Here is a 23,083-nt window from a genome sequence, read left to right as displayed (position 1 = left end):
GCACTGCAGCCTCACTCCAGTGCCATGCAAGTGCCTGCTGGTATCAAATCCCAGCTAGCCACTGTTTCCTGCCAACACTGACTCTCCAACTGTTCTTGCCAGCTTTTCCAGGCATGGGGGAGGCAAGCTATATGGAAGGGTGGCCCATTTTGTCTCTGTCCTGTGGCCATGTGTGTTTTTCCCAGGTGGGGGAGAGCAGCCACCATCTCAGTTTGGTCTGGTGAGCCGGGCTTGGGAAGTCTCATCTCATCAGTTGATTTAATCCAGTTCTATCAGTATTGTTATTGGCATTTCTTCTTGGTAACGAGTTATTTTTTCACTTACATTGGAGTGTATTTGTTCTCTCTCTCTGTATTGGAGAAACCAGGGGTATTGAATTCAAGGGAGGAGACTTCTGTCTAAGATCTCCACCCCTCTAAATTGTCTCAAACTGAGACAAACAAACTGTTAAGAAGGCAGTGTTTAACAGTATTTTGTTCTAGGGGCATATCCAGATCCTGTATTTTACACTGAATTTTATATTTATATTTTATATTTATATTAATGGATGGGATGCCATCCAAAGGGAACTGGAAAAGATCAAGAAGTGGGCCCATGAGAATCTCATGTGGTTTAACAAGACCAAGTGCAAGGTGCTGCACCTGGGTCAGGGCAAACCCTGCTATCAATACAGGCTAGGGGATGAACAGATCTGGAGCAGCTCTGCTGAAAAGGACTTGGGGGTGCTGGTGAATGAGAAGCTAGACTTGAGCCAGCAATGTGAACTCCCAGCCCAGAATGCCATTTACATCCTGGGCTGCATCAAAAGCAGCATGGCCAGTGAGTTGATGGAGGTAATTCTGTCCCTCTGCTCTGGTCTGGTGAGACCCCACCTGCAGTGCTGCATCCAGCTCTGGGGTCTCCAGCACAGGAAGGACGTTGATCTGTTGGAGCGAGTCCAGAGGAAGCCACCAAGCTGATTAGAGGGACGGAGCACCTCTGCTATGAGGAAGGGCTGAGAGAACTGGGATTGTTCAACCTGCAAAAGAGAAGGCTTCAGGGTGACCTAATTGCAGCCTTCCAGTATCTGAAAGGAGCCAACAACCATTTATAGTTTATTTCGTATGTTAATGCTGCAGTGCAAAAGTTAATCCTGTTCATTATGCTACAAAACATTTGACTTCACATTTGGCACCAGAGGAAAGACATGCTCTTTATTGTTGCTGTTGTGAAAGCTTTCTTGGGGGAATGAAACCCTGCTGTTGAGGTAGTAAATTAATAGCCAAGAAAATTGAGAATAAATTTACAGAAAAAAATGAGGAGTAGAAGCTAACATATGAAATGCTGAAGTGAGAGAATATTTGTTTTAAATACTGAAAAATATCAACTGGCAATGAATTTTAAGTTCTGTTTTGCACAGGCATTTGTAAAGAGAAGGGTGGAAATAAGTGGACTGTATTAACATGACTAAACCCAGAAAATTAATTGTGCCAGGAAAAAAAGAAGAGAAATTGTTCTCTGCAGAGGGACTCAGTAAGTTCCCAGTCTTAGTTCAAGCTAATACTAATCACAAACCAAGCTATAAAAAAACTGTGGTATGGTACAGTGAGATTGTTTCAACACAAGGGTGTACTAACTTGGAGCAATCTGTGACCTGGACATCTGTGTAAAGGAAGATAATCTATCTAAGTATACAGTATTCTGAATAAGAAAAGTGATCTACCACTCCTTGAAGGAAAAAGGAAATATGGTATAAGTTATACTAAAATATTAATTTGCAATTGCACTGTAATATTTTAGGAACATAGTAGTCGGTGCAGAATATAACCCAAAACAAAGGAAAATGTCTGTTAATGACATCATATCTAACAGAGGAACCATCACATTATTTAAAAAAGCAACATGGCTAAAGAGGACCTCTGAAGTTTTAAACTAGAAGAGCTGGAGGCAGGCTGTGATGGAGACTCCAGAGCTACTCCTCTGATCCTCGCAACTTGCAAGTTACTTTGCTTCACATTTCAATGTGACACACATGGCTAAAAGGTGTCTTCTTGGTGATTTCACTGTAGCTGCTGTTGAGTAAGGGATACTGAGGAGCATGCACCTACTACTCCACCACAGGCATTAGATAGAGATGCTCTAATATTTCACTCCACCAATGCAAACCACATCTGCATTGACACTCTTCCAATAGAAGTCACCTTTAATGGATGAGAGAAAGCTCTGGCCCTTCCACACAGTTTGAATTAATTTCAGATTGTTCATGGAAGCATGTCTTACACTAAGTCTGACCTATCACCAACCTAATGCCTCGTGTCTCCAAATGCACTGAAAAACATGTTGATATTTTTCTCCTTTATAGTTTCACTTTATTTGGGAAGTGAAATAGAGCAAAACAGATGGACAATACTGCATTCACCAAATAAATGTTAAAATAATAACAGCTGATTTATCACAAAACCACAAAACAAGCAGACACAGAAAAGATAAAAAAGTAGGAAGAGAAAAAGAAGACACTGTGTAATGAGCTAAACCCCAGACTAACTCAGGCTATCTTTAGTCTTTGGTGAGGTATCAGGACTGCTTAGATGGTTTTCTATCATTTCTTGCTAACAGCAGAGGCTTGAAGGAGTAAAGGGAGAATGTTGGGGTGAAATTGTGCTATTCCTAGAACCACATGCTTTTTCTATTTTTTTTTCCCCTCCTCATTCTGTGGTATTCAGCTGTTCTTTGTTGTACAGGAATACAAGTTCAGTTTTGAAAGTATTCAAGAATAAAGTTGTAGAAATTGCCTGGAATTTCCTCCACTTTCAGCCATTTGGCTTTCGCTGCTTTGCTTATCTCTCTACTACTCCATACATGTTTCCCAAATCTTTTCAACACACATTGACCAAGCTATTGAGCAGTTATAATGAATGACACAGTTACAACATTCTCTTTCAGCCCTTTGGTAGAGTTTGTTGGCTCACCGTGAGGAGCTCCTGCTGTTGCTGTTATAAACAAGAGCAATCATATCTGATTAGATGATGACTGCCTCTGTAATTTGGGTTGTGGAGGCTGAGGAAAAAGACACATTTGGGCTGCGAATCATTTTGTTGTTGAAAACAGCAAACCCAACATTGAAACAGGGTTCTTCCAATTGTTTGGGTTTTTTTAATATTTTTTTTAGTAATTTAGAACACAAATACAGCAATTAGCAAAACTGAGTGATCTTCCCTTTTTTTTTTTTTTTTGCTTAGAGAAGAAACTTCTTGACTTTGAACAGCTATTCAGAGTTTACTTCTGGGAAGTAAATACTTGTGCTCTGCTCAAGTATTGCTATGTAATTCTGCAAGTGATACAGCTTGATTTACACAAACTAAGTAACTGAATGACTGAATTACAATGCTCATAGTCTTCAGTCCTCTCTTTCCTGTAGACAGCAGTTTGGGTCTCCCAGTACATCAAAACAAGCTGTATCCTTTTTATAGAAGAATTAAACAAAAGCATACCAAGTTAATGATAACAAATTTTACTCTGTACCTATTGTATTGAAAGTCAGTTATCAGCTCCCAGTTCAGTGATCAGTTCTGCAGTGCCCTATTTCTCAGTGCAGTGCAAAATAGGAAATTTTGTTATACTGTTTTCCAGAAGAAAAGGCACTGGACTCTTTTTCTGCTATTGTTCTTGAAGCAATAAGCAAAAAACTCTCAATAAAATCTGAAACCACAGAAGACTCAGTTGAGATTTGAATATGGATGAAATCTTCCAATTTTTGTGTACAACTCTTCCTAATTCTTATTCTTTCCTCTGTAAAAATTTTTGCTGACTCCATACACCTGTGAATATCTAAAGATAGATTTCTGTGGTTTAGTTTTTCTGTCTCTCTTCCATGTACCCAGAATAGTAATATGGTAAGATATTAAGCCAGAATTTCAATGGAAATTATAAAGTGCTCTCAGCTGCTGTGCAAGCACCATCACCTTTCAGTGTTTTCATAAATCTGAACTACTGCCAGTATATTCCAGCTTTTAGCATATTTTGATCCAAGAGAGATCAGAGCAATTAGGAATTGAAAAGGATGATGATATCACAGACTAATTTCAAGATAAAGTACTAACTGAGTAATGAAGTCTTCTAGTTTATCCCCAGTAGGGAGCCAAAGGAACAGTATCAGTGCAGATCCCTTTAGTATCATTCTTCTAAAGGGTCCAAAGAATGATTAAACAAAACCAGGATGAAGTTACTCTTTGCTGACTACTTCTCCAGTATTTGTCTTGGGGTGCATGCCTTCTGATGCCTCCAGAAAGGCTGCTGAGATTCTCTGATTCAATGCTTTTGTTTATCTGTATTAAAACATATTTTTTATCTATATTTGTTTATCTATATTAAAACAATTGTTCATTAATTATTATTCTATATTAAAACAATTTATGTCTTACAAGTTTATGGCTTACATGACTAATTTTTTGAGAGGCTACAGAAAATGTCACATATAAACAAAAATGTCTGTAGCAGAAGCAACATAAAGCTTTGATGTTCTAATATTTAAATGTTCTCCCTCTTAAGCTAAACAAGATCTTGAACTGTATTTAATTCTAGACATAAGCATTAAATTCTAAGCATGCTGGGCTGTTTACGTTCAAAAAATGCCACTGAAATAATTTCTATATATATATCAGGACAGAATTATTGGTCTCTTGAGCAAGAATTCTCAGCTTTTTCTTCATGCTGTGGACAACAGTTCCTTGTCTACCAAGACATTCATCACCATATCAGTTGCCTTTTCCTGAGACTGCCTCCTCTACCAACAACTGTATGCTCCAACAGTCACTTACAGATCAAGAACATTCTAAGAAAGTGGGTTTTTTATATTTTTAGTTTCTGCTTATGCACTTTAGCAGCTGGAAAACAGAGAGAAGAGCCAACACTATGAGATTAGCCAGCTCTCCCTATAAGTCATCAGCAAGAGCTCTGGAAAGTATCAATGGTTCGCAGATTTTGGAAACTCCTATAAAGAGATCTAAGTTCACAGTCACAGTGTATCACAATTTTTTAGACTTGTTAGTGAGTAGAAATGCCTTCATCAGCATTCATAAGGACAGGATTTTAGTCTGAATTTCCATCAGACACCTGGACTAAGATTTCTTGAACTAGAAAGCCCCAAAGCCTTTTTTTTTTTAGGTATTAAGGCTGTGATAATTAATGATTATAAAGAAAAAATCTGTATACACTCATACTAATGATTTACTAAGGTCATAGGTTTGATCCCTGTATGGGCCAATAATGTAAGAGTTGATCCTTGTCGGTTTCTTCCAACTCAGAATATTCTGTGAAACCCATTTAATATACCGTTGTATTTAATACAGTGTTACTAGTAGCCATAGCACTTCAGAAGCTTGCACAAAATAAGGGAGTTATCCTGTCACAGCATGCCTGGGAGACACAGAAACTTGTCTTCTTGCCTTTCCATTAGTCAGACTGCCTGCAGGCCTCCTTGCAAGAATCTTCAGGCCTCCTTGCTCTTACCAGAGGAGCCATTTTTCAGAATACATGCTGTTAATCCTGTGCCATTTAAATCTCTGCAGACAGGTGATTTCCTCCAGACTGAGGGGGCTTGAGGAGAGGAGTTGTATATACAGGGAAGAGAGTAATTTCCCCTTTTCTCAGTTGCAGCCCTAGGGATGGTTCTTAGCAAACCTTCGACTAAGGTTCTTAGTATTCCCCATCTGCATCAATCTCCTTTCATCTCTCCTTCACAGACTGATTCTCACCTACAGCATGATCATCTTGTAATCCATGGAGTGAAATACATGCCCAAGGTTGCTTTAAATTAGCTCCACTCCGGTAGGAAGGTTACCACAGTGCTATGAATTACCACACAGATGAATTCAAGAAATATTCACACACTCAGATTACTTTTATAAGTAATTGTCATGGGTTTACTTGTTCTAAAAAACCAAACGGGAATTTTCTTTCCTCTGCTGCAATGTGAGGGAGGGATGTTGAATGTGGAGGACAGTTTTTTTGCCTTGGGTGATTGACCCACACAAAGGAGCTGGCTGGCAGAACTACATTCCAGCCTGACGGCCGTCTCTAAAGCTAGGGTGTGTGTAGGGGGGGTTGGGGGGGGATGAGTTTTTCTCCCCTCCTCTCCTTGGAAAGGAGTATTTCACTTTTTGCCTTAACGGGGGCAAGGTGTGTGTTGGAAAAGCTCTGAGGCTGTTTTGCTCTCGACCTGGTCATCTGGCTGTCCTCTGGCCTTGGCTTGCCTATGGTCTGCTCTGTCCCCAGCCGGATCTGCTCAGATTCCGTCAGAGAGTTTGTGCTCAGCAAGGAAAGGGGGGAGTCCCAACCACAGCCAGCTGCAGACATCGTGAGTTTCATGGGAAAGAAACTGCCCTCCTTTCCCCTTTTCCCCCTCCTCGATGGGGGGGGAATCTCCATTTTTGGCTTCTCCTGCTCCAGGGCCTCACAGAGCGACCGCCAGAGCCCAACAGCGCCCCCTGCCGGCCAACGCTGAGCAACTGCAGGCTCTGCTCCTCCAGTCACCCAACAGCGCCCCCTGCCGGCCCTGGTTAGAATCGCGCTAAAAGGCAGAAATTACTGAACTGTTTCCTTGTTGAAGGGGACTTTTGGGTACAGGACTATTGTTTAGTTGTTTTTGTGTTCTTTTGTGCTTTTGCCAATATCCATATGTTCTTTAATAAAGGGTTGTTATTTCTTCCTTTTTCCATACTTCCTTGATTGGAGCCCCTTAATTTCGGATTTACAACTGCTGAGAGAGAGGATTTTGGTCTACCTCATAACTCATCCTCTTTAGCAAAACACTCCAGTCTCTTTAAACTGAAACAGCAACTCACATAAATACTACATAAGTGTGTTTAATTTTTTCTTAACCACTGAGTATTTATTTTCTATGCCAGAATCATTGGCTGATCAATCTTCTACCATTCACTCTCAGCTCCAGTGACGCTGCTACCTATCCATTACCACAAGAGTTCCACCTACAAAGTTATTTTTAAACATTTATATAATATTTGTGTGTTATTTCCAGCAATAAAGACAATTTAACAAAGTCAGTGTTGCAATATCCTCATAAGGAATTCATGTAATGCTTTGGTGAAAAATGTCAGGCAATTTGGCTCTGCTTGTCACAGACTCAAAATCCTGATCATCCAACCAAACTTATTTCTGACCTTGTTCTTCTTTTGTTCTGGACGTATTTGATGCCATCTTTGATTTTTAATGTGAACCTTTTTTGCCTACCAAAAATCCACTATCGTTCATAAAGACATACCTCTGTGTAGCCTGCTGTATTATAAAGCATACATACACCTACTCATATACACTCCAAACAATATCTACCACCTGGATACCTGAGTGTTTTAAATAGTCCAAAATTATAAACCAATGTATTTCAAATCTTCTGCAGTACTACAAGAGTGTAAATACACCTGTGTACAGCTGGGAAAAAAGACAACATGTATACAGTACATCTTGAAGACTTGACAGGCCCCATTTAAACAAACCTCAGGAACCTCATGACAGCTATTTTCTATTGTAGAGGACACAGATGTGAATTTCTACAAACAAAGATCTGGTATTTTTAGGGTCATAATTGTGGAAGCTGCCTGAGGCTAGGGAGGAACAGGTTCTGCAAAATCTGTTCTGAGAGAGGAGGTTGGAAAAGTCTCCTTAAACTTGACAAAACTCTGGGTATTAGGCCAATCCACAAACTGCTTGAAGAACCTGAATATGCGAGCAGTCTGAAGTTTGAAGTTACTGCTGCTTTGTACTTCCTGGTCAATATGACTGTAAGCACCCTGCAGCCTAAGAAAGAGCATGCTTGAGGCACTGTGTGCCTCCAGATTGAAAGACCATAGAGTGTGGGGGCACAACTTAAAATTCCTTTTTTTTGTACTGCTAATGTTATTTAAAAGGCTCTGGGCAACATACTAGACTATACAATCACTCCCACATGTGTATTTATTTTGCTTTTGCCATGGATTCCTCAAAATCCATGAAGTGATGTCCAGACCAAAGAACCCTGGCCCTGGTATCATCACCTGTGATAATGACAGTGACATGGTTGCATAGATCTGCTGCATCATACAAGCAGCAGAGTTTTACTTACTCACATCACCTCCACTCCATGTCAGCAAAGAGAAGCCCCAGGGCAGCAACACGGATCCGCTAAGCTCAGACAGCTGAGTCTGTGGTAGTGCAACCTGGGGAGCCATCTCAGGCTCTCATCTGCATGTTTTACTCCTGCACTTCAGGAGTCACTTCAGTAAAGCCCAGATCTAAGCATCCCTGTCCCCAGAGGTCTCAGATTCATGGGGAACTTAAAGATCGGTTTCTCAATTTCATCAATGATCACATCTCTCTTAAATCTGGGAAAAAATCCATGTGCCTGGTGATACCACATAAGAAGCCTACCTTGGGGGGCAGGGGTCCACACTACAGGCTTTCAGCAGCTGTGGAGGACGGCGGCTGGTTACACACAGTGTCTCATCTGCAGTCTCCCTGGTTTGTTTGTTCAGACAGGTCACCACAGCCTCCTGGACACCTGCACACAACAAAGCATGGTCTCAGCCAGCTCTCCACACCTGCAGGGGCAGCTGAGGACAGAGGTGGGTCCAATAGGGCCAGCGGGGCTGCAGTGTGTGGGGAAAGTGATCCTCACACCCAGCGTTGGCAGCTCTTGGGCTGCAGCCCCAGCTGTAGACTTGTTACTGCTTTCAGTGTCTCTGAAAGGTTTCTCAATTGCAGCGAAAATTCCATGAGTTCATTCACTTACCTTCTCTGGACAGAAAATTGTCTAGTGCTCTCTACTGACTCATTTTTTCCCTAAGAGTGCAATGAGGCACTTTATTTGTCAGTACAAGTAGGCTAATGTGTGAAGATGGCCTTGGCTTCACTATGCTATATTTTAGGCAACAGTATGATTGCTTTAAGTGCAAAAGTAAAGTAAAACATGGCCAGACAATTCAGAAGTTCTCAGTTATTTTTCTTCATCCACGGACCTGCACCTAAACCTAAAGACGCAAACCTGCAGGATGTATCTGAGAGCTAGGAAAGAAAAAAGGTAGCTGTTGGGACTAAGAGAGAAACTGGAAGATTTGGTGATTATATTTTAACTCAGGAATTCCTTGGTAATTCCAAATTCCTTATGTACTCTTCGGCATACTAGTTACTCTGTTTCACTTTTCTTATGAGTAGGACTATTACAGGGTTTCTTTTAATCACAAGGTTAGAAAGCTAGAAAATCAGGGATTGCAACATAACATGCCATAGGGAAGAGGTCTTGGTGAGAGAGGATCTACTTCCCCCAGGGAAAGTGGGATCTGTGGGGACCTAATCCAGAGGGGTTCAAACAAAGTGAAGGTATGCTTTTTATATTCATTCCTGCTTCCTGAGTTAGGAAAATATTAGCTGAACTCATAACAATTACTTTATCTTTTCAAACCTAACAATCAGTTTTCCAAAACATCTCACAATTTTTTTAAGACACAAAAAAAAAGAGTGTTGTAAGAGCTTGAACAGCTCCAAGAGCAGTGCCACAGAGCTGACAATACCTTTTGCTGTTTCTAATGCCAGCACACGTCATTAGGCAAACAATGATATCATATTATTCAACAGAACCAAAGTGCTGCAGCTGGTCATAGTTCCTATGCTCCTGAAATTACTCATGGATTCATTCCCTTTAATCTCAGTACAGGCTGAAGCCCACAGAAAAGTGGCACATTAACCAATTTTTTTGGCTCCTGTGTGTGTAAACCTATTCAGCTCATGTCTCTGACAAAGGTTAGGCAGTGTCTCCACTGCATCTGAGGTACTAAAGAAAAGAAAGAAATTTGATATTTTGTACATGGACATCAACATCAAAATTACCAAAGTCCCTGTAGTCAAACAATACTGTTGTGAGTTTCCTTCCTTACAAGGTTACCCCATATTTTCAAGCCATTTTGCTATTCCAGTTATCACCCAAAAGACTTGAGAAAAATTGCAAAAAGGATAAGCTATTAAAATAACACAGCAAATGGTAGTGATTTATTTGTAGGAAAAGATATAAATGAAATTTATATATATGAACAAGATGTTTGCTACTCTGTCATGTTCATTATCTTTCCATCTCAATCATTTTTCTGTGAGTATGTTATAATATTGTGCAAACAGAGGCATATGGATTCTCCAGAACGGACTTGTCCTGGCTGTAAGAACAGAGGTGATTCTCTACCTAATGGGAAACGGCACCGTGTCCAAATTACTGGTCTCTATTTTGCATGGAATATTTGTGCAGGCCTGACAGCAAGACTAATCTGATGAAACCAGGAGAGAAGGACTGCTGATCCAGAGGTACGGAAACCATGAAAGTGTTTTTCTAATTTCTGTGGAAAGAAACCACCCAGTCCTGACACATGCCAGTAACATTATTCTGTTTGCTAGGTATACAGCTCACTCATCTTCTGTATTTTCTTCTCACACCAAAATTTTGTTAACTGAGTGTAGTTCCACATCTTCAATTTCTCCTCCCTGAAGCATGTCACTAACAAGGTCTTGATAAATTATTATCAATTACCTTAACAATTTTCCATTGTCTGTTTCAATGCTGACTACTGAAAAGTGACTGAATGTGACTGAATTCAACATTTTCTCTCTTTCTTAGGCTGATGGTTTTGTTTTATTAAATTCATATAGCCGAACTCTGATACTACTGCTCTTCACTTTGCAGTATTCAACCAGCCCTAAACCTCCCAGTAAGTTCATTCCCCATGCTTATATCTGTCATTTAAGTAATCTCTGATTGTAATTCCAATAATTTTTGTCTATACTACAAGCATTCTACCCCGCTCCTTAAAATTTCCTTTTATCTTTGAAAGGTACTGGTAGGACCAGTAAACTTGCCTGACAGCATAGGCATGAAAGAGAAAGGTTCTTGTGTGAATGTGGTGGCTAGACTACGTATTGACAGTTTTTGGCTCAAACAGCTTGTGCCAGGAACTGGAGTGAAAAAAAAAAAAAAAAAATCTGGTTTACTCCAGTAGCAAAAAATCTGCTCAGAATCACTTTCTTCAGCTTCCTCTTGAATCTCACACTGAGTGTGTCTCAGCATATTGATAACAACTGTCCCTCTATTCGAACAGGCCAATGTAGCAAATGGTTATAAGCTTGAAACAAACATTTAGAGAATATAAAAACCTTTGATTATACATTAGAAGTTCCACAGTATTATCTCCATAGAGATATTTAAAAAGGTAAATGAACTTCAGGAAGTTTATTTGCCAAGTAACTGAATTTCAGACATTATTTACTGCACAATATTATCAGAACAAAAAGCTGTCTCTTTAAAATCGTTTTCCCTGAAAAAAAGAAATCAGTTGTCAGTAGGAAATCACAGTAAAAAAGTGTGTAATCTAGGCAGTTTCTCTTTCAAAATACCATCAAATGAGAATTTCTATGTGTATATCTACCAGAATAGAATAACTGTTACATGATATTTGATGACAGCTCTAGGAAATGAAGCCACTAACAGCAGACTAAATGACTAACTCATTCCCTCAGTTTGCTGCTTCTAGGAGGTGAAAGGTTAGTTCTGCACCTATCGTATTTCATCTCCCTGACTCCAAAAGCAATAAAATTAATTTGACCAGTTTTTGCACCTATGGCTACAAAAATACCTGACTTAGCATGTGTTAATCTGGAAAGTTTGGAGTTGATGTCAGACAAAAAGAAATCTTGGATGAAAATTTTTGCTGGCAATTGGAAGAGATTAAATTTATTAAATTTATTAAGAAAAATGTCTCTCTCAAATCAATGTCTGTGAGTTACATGTTTTTTGTGTAAGAAACAAAGCAAAAGTGTCAATGGTCTGACAGCTCTCTGTGAACTGCTGTAAACATTGACTACCATTAACAAACTAAAAGTAAGCATAGAAAACGTTTGCAATATTTTCTACTAATTGTGTTTTTCAAGATTGTAACTGATTCCCAGTGAATCTATACAGATCACGCTATTAGCCTCTAATAAAACACTGACTTGTTTTCAGTTCTACAGTATATATTCTGTATTTATGTATAGTACACCTTTCTCAAATAGCCCAAAACTTGAAATGTAAAAAGATAGCAGATGGAAAAATTTAGGTTAAACTTAAAAAAATATTGGAGTGAACATATTTCTCAGAATTAGAGAGATAAAATCATGGGAAAAAAAGGATATCAGAGAAGTGTGTGTTAATATAGTCTATAACATGTGGAACCTGAGACCTTGATTGATTTTGAGAAACTCCAAGTGTCAAGCCTGCTAGTTTCAGACTATCATACCATTAGTGCCTTTTTTGCCATATGTTTTCCTTTGCACTGTGATTTGAACTGATGTCACTTAGTGATAGGAGTTAGGGGACAGCTGAGCCCTTAAAATATCAATAATTTCTTTCATCTGCTATAGGAGGACAATTTATTTCCATATGTTTGTACTCACACAGAAGAACTCAAGAGATAAAAAATAAAAATGACGTGATTGTTAGTCTGCATCACCAGACCCCTTTAACATTCAGCTTTTCTGGGTGAGTGCCTTTTGAGAGATCAGCTGATAAAGGAAACATTGATCATTCTTGGTGACAGTCTCAGTCCAAAAGGGCCCAAAAGTCCTGGGCTGAAATATGTTGTGTGTATGGGGTTTTTTACAGTTTTTATCCATGCTTTTTCAAATATGGTTGAACTTGATGATCCTAAAGTCTTTTTTCCAACCTTGATGATTCTATGATTCTAAATAGCCATAGCAAAGCACCATGTCCGTGGGTATTAATTGCAAAGCACACACTTGAAGAGGGAAAGCAAATCCAGCATAGAAACATTTTGCACCTACCTCCTCCACAGGACTCTGAACACTCTGTAAAGCCTTCATATTCCCAGTCATAGAGCTCATCAAACTCCTGCAAGCTGCCATACAGAAACTCAGTCTCCTCTGAGGTGTATTCAGTTGCCTCCCCACTGCAGGGACCACTGTAACAGGCTCTCTGAGACACAGGTTTGGGACCTTCACATTCATCGATGGGCAAGTCAGCCACAGACTGAGAGAAAGAGAGGAGCACTTGACATTTCACAAGCCGCACCTGGCTGCCTACTCCACAGGTGACACTACAGGTGGACCAAGCCTCAGGAATAAACCTGTGAGAGGAAGAGAGCAAGGCAAGTTACGTCCACATAGATCCAGGGAACCAAATGCAGTACAGCTCTGTCCAGGCAAAATTTTGTTTAATGAGGAAAAAAATGCTTCACTGCATCAGAGGGATGTTATAAAATACACATAGAAGCTATGACATGCTGTTGACAACTCAGTGGTGGGTCTCCTTATATCCAAGAAAGACAAACCCTTTGAGCACCTGCCTTGATCCTAAAACATCTCAGTGCAAGGCATCCAGCAATCTCCCAAGGTGTATCATGATTCAACTAGCTACCTTTTGCAAGTATTCAACCTAGATCATTTTAGTTGTTATCATAATTTTTTCACTAGTAAGTACTGAACAGGCTGCTGTTGTCAGGTAATTGTGGTATTACATGGAAAATAATTTCAGTTATTGTTCCTGTATCACAGTAACTCTTTTGAAGTCTTAATTTGAAGCTAGTAAAAGGTAAAGAATTCATAAATTCTTTAGCTGCTTTTTGTTTGTTTGTCTGTTTTACTTCTCTAGGACACTTAATTTTCCTCTCATTCCACTCCTATTGTGGATTTCTTTGGCTTGCCTCACTGATTAGTAACCCTTACATGCTCCAAAGTTTTGCTTCTGAAAGTCTCTATATACTTTAATATAATCACCCTGCAGCTGTCATTACAATAAACAAACAGACTGAATTCCATTTTTTGTTGTTTTCTTCAATAATGGAATAATTTCTTAATTTTTCTGTGTTGTCACTGCTTTTTCAATGTCAGTGCTGAAAATTGACCTAGCATTTTGCTCAAAGTTACATCAAACATGAGATTCACATTCAACTCTGTATCACATCGTTACTACCTTGTTGCAGTAATGCAACACGCTGTGTTTTGCTAAGCTCATGCTGAACTCTGCTGATCCCTAAATCTGTCTGGAAAATGTAGTTTCTGGGCACTCCACAACCTGCATTTATTCTTAGATACCTAATGTTAGTGGTATGAGAGCACTAAAATAATGAATACAGGGTAATTCAGATAGCTTTATCTGACTGTCTTGCCTTTTCCATTGGCCATTCTTCCAAACTTTCTGACATGGGCAAATTCTAAGACAGCGGTTGTAGTCACACTTTAAGGGCTAGAATAGAAAAGCAAATAGTTGAATCTGGCACTGATTCTCACCAAACCTTACAGGAACAATCTCTGTTGATAATGCTTTCCCTTTAGCAGTTAAGTGCTAGCTCCTGCAAATTCAGTAAGTTGTTTTCTTCACCGATATTTTTTAGTGCTAATTTAGTGAACCAAAAGCTTTTTGTGCTAGGGTCTACTGTCTGACAGAAAACATACGCATTAGCTAAATTTATCAAATAAATCACAGGGGATGTATTTTCAATTGAAACCTTGCTATCACTGACAGTATTCCTCTCCCTTTGGGCTTTATTTCAGTAAACCACACCAGACTTTGACAGGTTTGCCTACAGCTGAAGGCAATACACATCTGTCTCTTCTATGATCTGGGCTACTTGTGGCTATAGGAAACTCATTTCTCACCTTGGGATCCCACAAACAGCTTGACAAGAAGAAAAAGAAAATTTAGTTTTGTGATCAGCATCTTTGGAAGTAATTTTACACACTTTTCTTTTTCATTCACTGCCTTTCTTTAATTGACAAAAGGACTTACCCTTCACTCTGAAGTTGGTGCCATTGCTAGAAGTGAAATGGAGGTCATGACCATTTATCAATAAATCTCAGGGCTGTGTAAGAGTAATGGCACTGGAGCCAGCTGCATAGGTCCAATTCCAGTCAGAGTGACTACATTCTGTTCTCTACAGTTTCTCTTAAGTTTAGTTTGAATATGATCTGTTCCTTCAGCTTTGTGTCTAATTATTCTGTGCTGTTGGTCCCCTTCGTTTACTCTACCTTTCTGCTCAGGGAAGATAACTGCTTCTGTTCTGTATATTTATTACACATAAATCCTAAGTAGTTGTGACTATCTATAGGTCCTTGAATGAGTAGATCGAAAGCATTATCTAATGTGAGGCTGCTGCATTGCTGATCTTCCCTTTGACCAACCATATATACAGTTTAATGTTTTGCCATTAGATCTTAATATGAAGAAGTTTCCCTAAACTTTCTTCTTCCTCTTCGCTGCATGACTCTGAACTGGACAAGCCTAGTACTTGTTAAAGCTTTATGTTCTCACTACCTTTTTTTTGGTAATCCAACAATCATAACATGCTTTAAAGTAAAGCCTTAGTAGGAAGTTTTGAACTTATGACCTGTGAATCGTGTACAAAGATCATGATGGAAACTGTTCAACAAAGAAAATCAAAATAAAATAGCTTATGTGTCTTTGGAAACATAAATACCTACTGCAAAGTTAAAAAGAGATATTGGGTGTCCCTGCCACACTGCTCTCTCTGTCCACATCTAGTTCCTTGAGGGCTTTTTCACTCCCACAGATGCATGTCAGGAATTTCTCTTTTTTTCACTGAACTGGCCCCATCACTATGATGGTGCCATCTGGCACCCAGATACTATGGTTTGCCCTTTACCTTGACCTCCCCCACCTCCTTTTTTTTTTATGGCCAGCACAAGGGTTATTTATGGCACTATGTTAAAAGCTGGATATGGTGTTAATATACAAAAGCATTTTTCAAGTGTTAGAGGCAGAAATCTTTAGAGAAACCCTCCACCACTGATCCAAGGCCTGCTGAATGGTCACTTCAGAGACAGACAGCAACAGGAGGAAAACATGTACACAGGACAGCAGGGCCTTCTCACCTTAAACCTTTGTCATGACAACACTTTCTTACCAAGATAGAGTATTTCATAGTAGTTCTGTCAGCAATTAATATTTAATTGATCCCAACTAGGGGTGCAGTAGGTCAGACAACACAAACATAACTATTCCCTCTAGTCTTCAAGTGGCTGAACTGGTTGTGATTAATTCTCTGAGCAGTAGAACCAATGAAGACCTATTTAACATAGATTCATATTTGAAGTGCCCAAATGGATTCTCTGCTATGTGTTAAGGACTGAACTCCTTTAAAAACCTTTCTTTCAACTGGAGAATTGTAGGGTGTCAGTCTTCTACTCAGTCATTTAGTTCAGTGACATATGTGGAAAATAGTATGACCGAATTTCCTGGAGAGTATCAACCAAGTTTGACAAAGGAGTAAAATTCCATCAAAATCAGTTAACAGGAATAAATTCAGATATTACTGAGAGAAGAGGAAGGCAACTGACAGATAGACATATACAGACAAAATTCAACTGTAAAACTTGCTTGATTTAGAAATTCCTGAAGATATAAATAATGGAAGGCACTATGCACAGGTGGAATAAAACTGAGACATTTGGTGCTTTAGCAGCACACATCAGAGAATTATCACAAATTACAGGTGAAAGGATAGTATAAGAGAAATACTGTAGCTTTATAGATCACGGTATATTTCATAACAAAAATCATATTCAATAGAAGGTCATAAAAGTCAGAAGACAGTAATACAGAGATTCACAAATATGAGGACTTAATGCATAGACGAAAGATGTTGAAAATTTTCAGTTTTAGCTCTTAAACTTCTAATTAAATATAAACGTGAAGCAGGACAACAGAGTTGCTTATTGATGAGGTTTATTTTCTCTGCCTGAGGAATGATAAGGAAGAAAGGGTCATAGTAGTAGGAGAAGAACGGTCTACTGGCTACAAATAATGATCCTGTCTGTAGATGAGAATGGGGGCACTCAGCGACCTGGTGGCATAAGAAAGCTTTGGAACAGCCTCAGATAAAGTGTGGGAAAAGAATGAATCCTGGCTGATGTCTGCTCAAGTGGGGTCACAAAATTGGTTATTATTGCACCAATGCAGAGTGAATAGGAAAATTACATAAGCATAGCTTCTCTGAAGAAACTTCCATTACTGCAACTTTAAGTAAACACACTAATGAACACAATTCTGCCTCTTCAGCACCTGGCTTACCATACCACCAGAGGCCATCTGCTGTTCCCTCTCCCCCAAAGCTTTACCCATTCCCTCCATGCTGCCCCTCCTCTACCCATCGTTCCCTCTCTGCTGAGTGAAAGCTGCCCAGTTCGACTCCTTCCTCAAACACTGCTCAGTCAGCTCTGCTAGACTGGATCAAAGGAAAGAAATGGCTTTCTTAGAGGAGGGGAAACCAATAATGAAAATTCTTTTCTATAACCCCAGTATGTTTTCTGAAATATTTACAGCAAACACACTGCAACACGCTCAAGTGTAAGACAATAAGAAGTTGAGAGTTGCATTTTTGTTAGTCAAATCTACAGTCAGCAAAATAGCTGGCCCCATCACACAGTCTTACACCAGCTAGTGCTTGATCCAACATTAAAAAACTCTTAGCTGTTCCAACCCTCAAACTACCATATACCTACATCACGGACCGATCATTTATCGGCCAAAATATGTGGGTGGTAGTCTGACAGCTGTCAGATTGGTGGGCCATGGAGTATTATAGTTTGTCTCTGCATAGCTGCAGGAGGACAGACCAAAAGGTACACTATCATGGAATACACCTTGTTCTTCACCTAGTTGGTGTGTCTGAAATCCCTACATAGCTAAATGAGAAGTGATGCCATAAAGCTGGCACTGAAGTTGATATTTGCTTGTATCTTGTTTTGTCTCCTTTTTAATATTGTTACACACAGTTTTTCAATCTAATGACCAGGATCTAAAAGGAATAACTGTTTAAAGTTAGACATTAATGAAAAAAAACTATTAATAGTGAGGCATTGAAACCAATTTTAAGTGGAAGTTCACTGGTGAAGATCACTGAAACAGATTAGATATTCTAGCTGTTACAGTATAGATATTCTGGCTGTACAGTATACAGGTGGGGATTGCATGGATAGTTCTTTCAGCTTAAATTTTCAAAGTATTTATTTGGTTTTCTGTCTCATGCCTTATCACTAAAAACCATTCCAAACTAAACACAAGGCATCTCTGAGCTTTGGGAAAGTTTGCGTAAAGACCCTGACTTTGTGCCCTTTTCCATGTTAGTCAACACATATAAAAATCTGTACTTGAATTTCATTTATGTCAAGAAGATTTCTCATTAGCCTAAAATAAAGATTAGAAATGCTCCTAGAGTTGTGCCTTGCAGGGAGAAAACAAATGTACAAAATGTCATATGGCAGACTGAATCTAGTCTGGATTGTGCCCCACTGCATGGATACATTGATGTTCCACTGGTACCACTGAAGTCTTGCATTAGATGGGGTAAAAAAGATTAGGGTGTTTTTGTGGGACTGGGCATGTACTGCAGCATAGCAGTGACCTATAAAATGAGGAGGTGTCATAGCTGCACTTGAAAACAATTTTAAGTTCTTAAATCCCTTTATCTTTAGGTCTCTCAAGGTCTGTTTTAATATCACAAGTAATATACCCATAAAGTTTTCCAGAATACTTTATTAAAATACACATTATGATAAACAAAAGCCTCTTCATTTTTCCCTGCAGATTATACCTATTTTCTACAAATACCTTCTTGTTAATATTTAAAGCTACATATACTCAAATATATATATGTCACTCTTTTTCTACAGTGCAATCAACCTTGTTCACAAAATCTATAAAAAAATTTATTAGTGTAACAAATTATTCCAGATACGACCACATAACAGCACATCAGTATGAATTCTAATTCATGTATGTTCTAAAGGTTTATTTACAGTTTGGTAAATGTACATTTAGCTAAGTGATTTAGAATAGTCACAAGAAAATCACAAGAAAATAAACTGCACTTTACAAATTAAAAATTAGCATATTCACAAATACCAAAGTTTCTAGGCTTTGACTCTGAATGAATCAACCTATAACATCTATGAAACTCTGGAAAGAGTTAAACATCTCATTATACTATATGTGATAGCCGTTACTAATATATATATAAAGACATATTAATGTGTATATTTGTATGTTTATATGTGTGTATAAATGCATGTAGATACATATATTTGTCTATATGCATGTATGCATGTATACATATAACAGCTGGATAAGTTTTCTTTTATTTTGAGGGACTTATTACGTATGTCTCTAGCTCTCTTTCAGTGTTCCAGTTTTAAATTACTTAAATGCAGATTAACCATGCCAAAACTGCATAACAGTTATATATACGACTGTTATATATATATATATATATATACACACACATGCATATATATATGCAATATAAGTTATATATATGTGTGTATATATATATATATATACACATATATATATAACTGTTATATTGCATAAAACCCAACGTTTGTTAGTCTAATACACAGCTGCAACTGCAATAAAAAAATGCCATGTGTTCAGACATGAGGAACTGGATATTTATTAAAGCTGTGAACAGAGGCTGTAATTACAGCATGCGTTTATCACAGTTTCAGAAAAAAAAATTCCAAAACATAATCATCACAGTTTATTTTTAATTTCTGAGCCTCATTGCTAGAGGTTTGTGTGGTACACACCACAAGTTTCTAGTTTATTTTCTGCTAAAATTAATTATTTTCTTTTTTTTTTCCTGTTACCACGCCTTTGTCTGGGGGAAGAGGCAAGAGGTAATTATCACTAGCAGCTTTGTTTTACCTCTTACTTCATGGGGTGATTGAGAAAATACAGAAAGGTGCTGAGTTGTGAAGACACAGTGGTAATGGATAACACATAACTACTTAGGTAGATAGACTCTTATTATAATATCCTTGTAAATGACCTTAAATAAAACATGTATATATTTGCTTAAATCGAATCTGCATTCACCTCTTGACATCTGTCTCTTCACACCTAAGTGTGATACAGCCTTAATACCATCGATTTCCACAGGGTTGGGTTTGGCCTTTACACTCTAAGAGACTGTGTTAGTTCTGCACAAGCTCCAGATTTCCATAGAGAATCATCACAGAATGCTCTAGGTTTAAAGGGACCTTAGAGAACCTCTAGTTTAAATGCCCCTGCCATGGTTTCACCATGCCACCTACCCCTAGACCAGGTTTCTACAAGCCCTATCCAACCTGGCCTCCCTGAACACCTTCAGGGAGGGAGCATCTACAACTTCTCTGGATCACATAATGAGAATCTGCTGTAAGCAAATTTTTAAGACTTACGATGGTTCTTCAGATACAGCTGTTCCTTCCTCCAGCTCTTGAGCCTGCTTATACCATGGCAACTTTGCTTCCACAGGAAGTTTCTCTATGAAGCAAGCACAAGCACATGAAAATAGGAAGCATGCAGTAACAATACTATGTGTGACAGCCTCCCTGCTCTCACCAACCTTGCATATGATGCACGTGTGACTTCACACACATGAAGGCTGAGCACAAAGAAGAAAGAGAGAAATGAGAGCAGAAGAAAGAAACTCTTTCATTACCTGGACTATAATGCTTACAAGACTATATGGCCAGATATTTCAGTGTTACAGGAAGAAGGGCTATGGCGTCCTAAAGCCAGAAAGGCAAATTAAGTCACCTTTCAGACTTTACAACTGGACTGTAAAAGTAGGCACTTTGGAAAGTACTTTTTGGAGGGAGTCTTGCAAGTGTAATAGGTCTCCATTATACTGCAGAGGCAAAATGTGTAACATCCATGTGTCTACCTTTAAATTTTGGAACTTCAGAAGACATCTTAAGCTTGGGTTTGGTAGATTACAAAAAGGAAGAAAACCCTGGTTGGATGAGTGATGTCACAGAAAAACCTTAATAAAATGGCCCATCTATGCTTTTAAACTTTATCAGTTCATCAGCTATGTGGATTTAAAAAAATGTGCTTGATACTTTTTCTGTCATTTCTGATGGAAAACAGGGGGGCTGCTTTTCTTGTCCTCCAGGATGTGTGCACAATGTAATGAGCTGGTCTGCTGTGGGGAGTGCAGGGTCATGTTGGTTTGCAAGCCCAATTCCACTTTCATGCAATGTTAAAGTGGAGTAATTGAGCTGAAGGCAGTGGAGCTGTTTTAGTTCTACAAGGATATAAAGCAACATCAAATCAGCACTGTAATTTGAGAAGGAGCTCTGCATTTCAACAAAACATGGTCTTGGATTAGGGGAAAAGCACAAACAAAAGGCAGTGAGACAGATCACTGAGCAGGACCAAACCTATTTATCACTCACAAATCACCTGAGCCTTTTGGGTTTATATAGTGATGGATTTATACTCACCAACAGAAGCAGGTTAATGTCATTCAGAATAGTTAGGAATGTTCTGTGACTCTCTTGTGCATAACAATGAACATTTCACATGTACACATGAAATTTTCCACCTGTCAGTTGTATCATAGAGGAATGACAATTTACAACTTGACTTTACAGCTACTGGAACTTTAGTCATGCAAATTTCCTTGGAGCAAGTTATTAACTGAGATAAAAAGGGACAGTAACAGAGTTATTATGCCTCTATCTTAGAAACAGCATGCCAAGCTCTTACTCTAACATATTTATTAGAGTCATTTAAGGATAAATATTTGCCAGCACAGCTCTTAGTTTAATCTGTATTTTACCACATTTGTCATCTAAAATATGTCGGAGATATTTCTATTTATATGTTCTGCAGTTTGTTTTATGGGTTTTGGAAAACCAAATCTCACTTCTGTGCTTTTTTGCTTTGATGCAAGTGCTTTTAAAAAGCAGAAGCTCTTGTGTACTGCTGCCTGTTATGTGACTTTTTAAATAACTTTTCTTTATTTAAGAGGTGTAGTTAATTATCATCTGCACTGTAAAATTTGTTAGAGGATTAGAAATGTTGATGTTGTACAGTATGCTTTGACAGAAAAATGAACAAAAAGCACTTCTAGCATAAGCTAAGGAGGAATTTTTACCTTTGGAAATTAAAGTAAAATCTCTTTTTTCATAAAACATTACCAGTAAAAACACTTAAATCCTATATTATACAGAAAGTCGTATTAGATGAATACACTTTCCCTATTAAAACTGAAAATTGTTACTTAATCCAGTGATATCCTGTTTTTCCCCATTATTGGTGCAAGATAAAGTGCCTTAGTGTTTGAATAAACTAAAATGAAATAAATTATGTGAACTATATATCTTTAATGTCTTTTTAGCCCAGTGTGTAAAAAGAAGAGAGACGTCCATATTTTTTGCCTCGCTACTTCAGTCAGGAAGACTGTTTTCTGCTTTGTGTTAATACAGCTGCAGAAGGTAAAAGCAGGCTAATTATTAAAACAGTCAATAGACAAGAGGCACTTTGCTATCTCTACTGCTCTAAATTTTTAACTCTAGATGTGTGAAATAAAAAGGACAAACCTCCAGTATATAAACAGAATAATTTGCATTGCAAGACACCTCTGTGCGGTCCAACTCTTCTGAAAGCACTATTCAGCCTTCATGTTACAGTTACATGGGTATTCAAACATTACCACTTGCATTACCACAGGGAGAACTGCGAGAGTGTTGCAGAACAAAGATGAAGAGGAAAGCTAAACCAAGGCAAGCCAGTATGCTTCGCAAGGGACTTTCCATCTCATGTGCAAAAATGGAAGAAGGAAATAACTGCCTACAACCATAAATTAATGATGTATGTGCTGCAAAGGGCAGTACAGAGTTTGTCCTGGGTAAAGACGCCATGCTCTTGTAAGGGTGGACTTCCAGCAAACAGCAATTTACTTTATTCCCAGACAAGTCCCATTGGAAGATACTTCTTGAGAGACGTAGGCAAGCAAAGCTTTCCTAGCTAGTCTTGCACCCTTCTCAGGTTCCCTATGCAGAAGTCAGTAGTGGGTGGTTTCCAACATATGATATTTTTTTGTCTTACTGCATTTTGCTTAGACTGTACGATACAGGCTGACCAGATCTTGCATTACCTGTGTTCTGAACACCATAAATCTATAAAGCCCCATAAAGCAGCTAACTGGACGAGCTGAAAGTCCCTGATCCTCTGTATGATGCTCAGAGTCATGCTAACACATGGGCCTTTTTTACTTTGTTTTTTTTTTTT

General features: G+C 38.6%; 1 protein-coding gene across 3 annotated transcripts in view; it reads right to left on the bottom strand.

Annotated features, from left to right (window-relative positions):
• Positions 1-23,083, bottom strand: part of ADAMTSL1 (ADAMTS like 1) — a 375,877-nt gene that overhangs the window by 65,369 nt on the left and 287,425 nt on the right. For all 3 annotated transcript variants that reach the window (XM_017806263.1, XM_017806264.1, XM_017806265.1), the window contains 3 exons: positions 20,242-20,326; positions 12,829-13,130; positions 8,401-8,530 (listed from right to left, as the gene is read on the bottom strand). In XM_017806263.1, coding sequence (XP_017661752.1) covers positions 8,401-8,530; positions 12,829-13,130; positions 20,242-20,326 — 517 coding nt within the window. The remainder of the gene's footprint in view (positions 1-8,400; positions 8,531-12,828; positions 13,131-20,241; positions 20,327-23,083) is intronic.

This window comes from Lepidothrix coronata, unplaced genomic scaffold, assembly GCF_001604755.1.
Source record: "Lepidothrix coronata isolate B3197 unplaced genomic scaffold, Lepidothrix_coronata-1.0 Scaffold14, whole genome shotgun sequence".
Classification (NCBI taxonomy): domain Eukaryota; kingdom Metazoa; phylum Chordata; class Aves; order Passeriformes; family Pipridae; genus Lepidothrix; species Lepidothrix coronata.
This window is presented reverse-complemented; position numbering and strand designations above follow the sequence as displayed.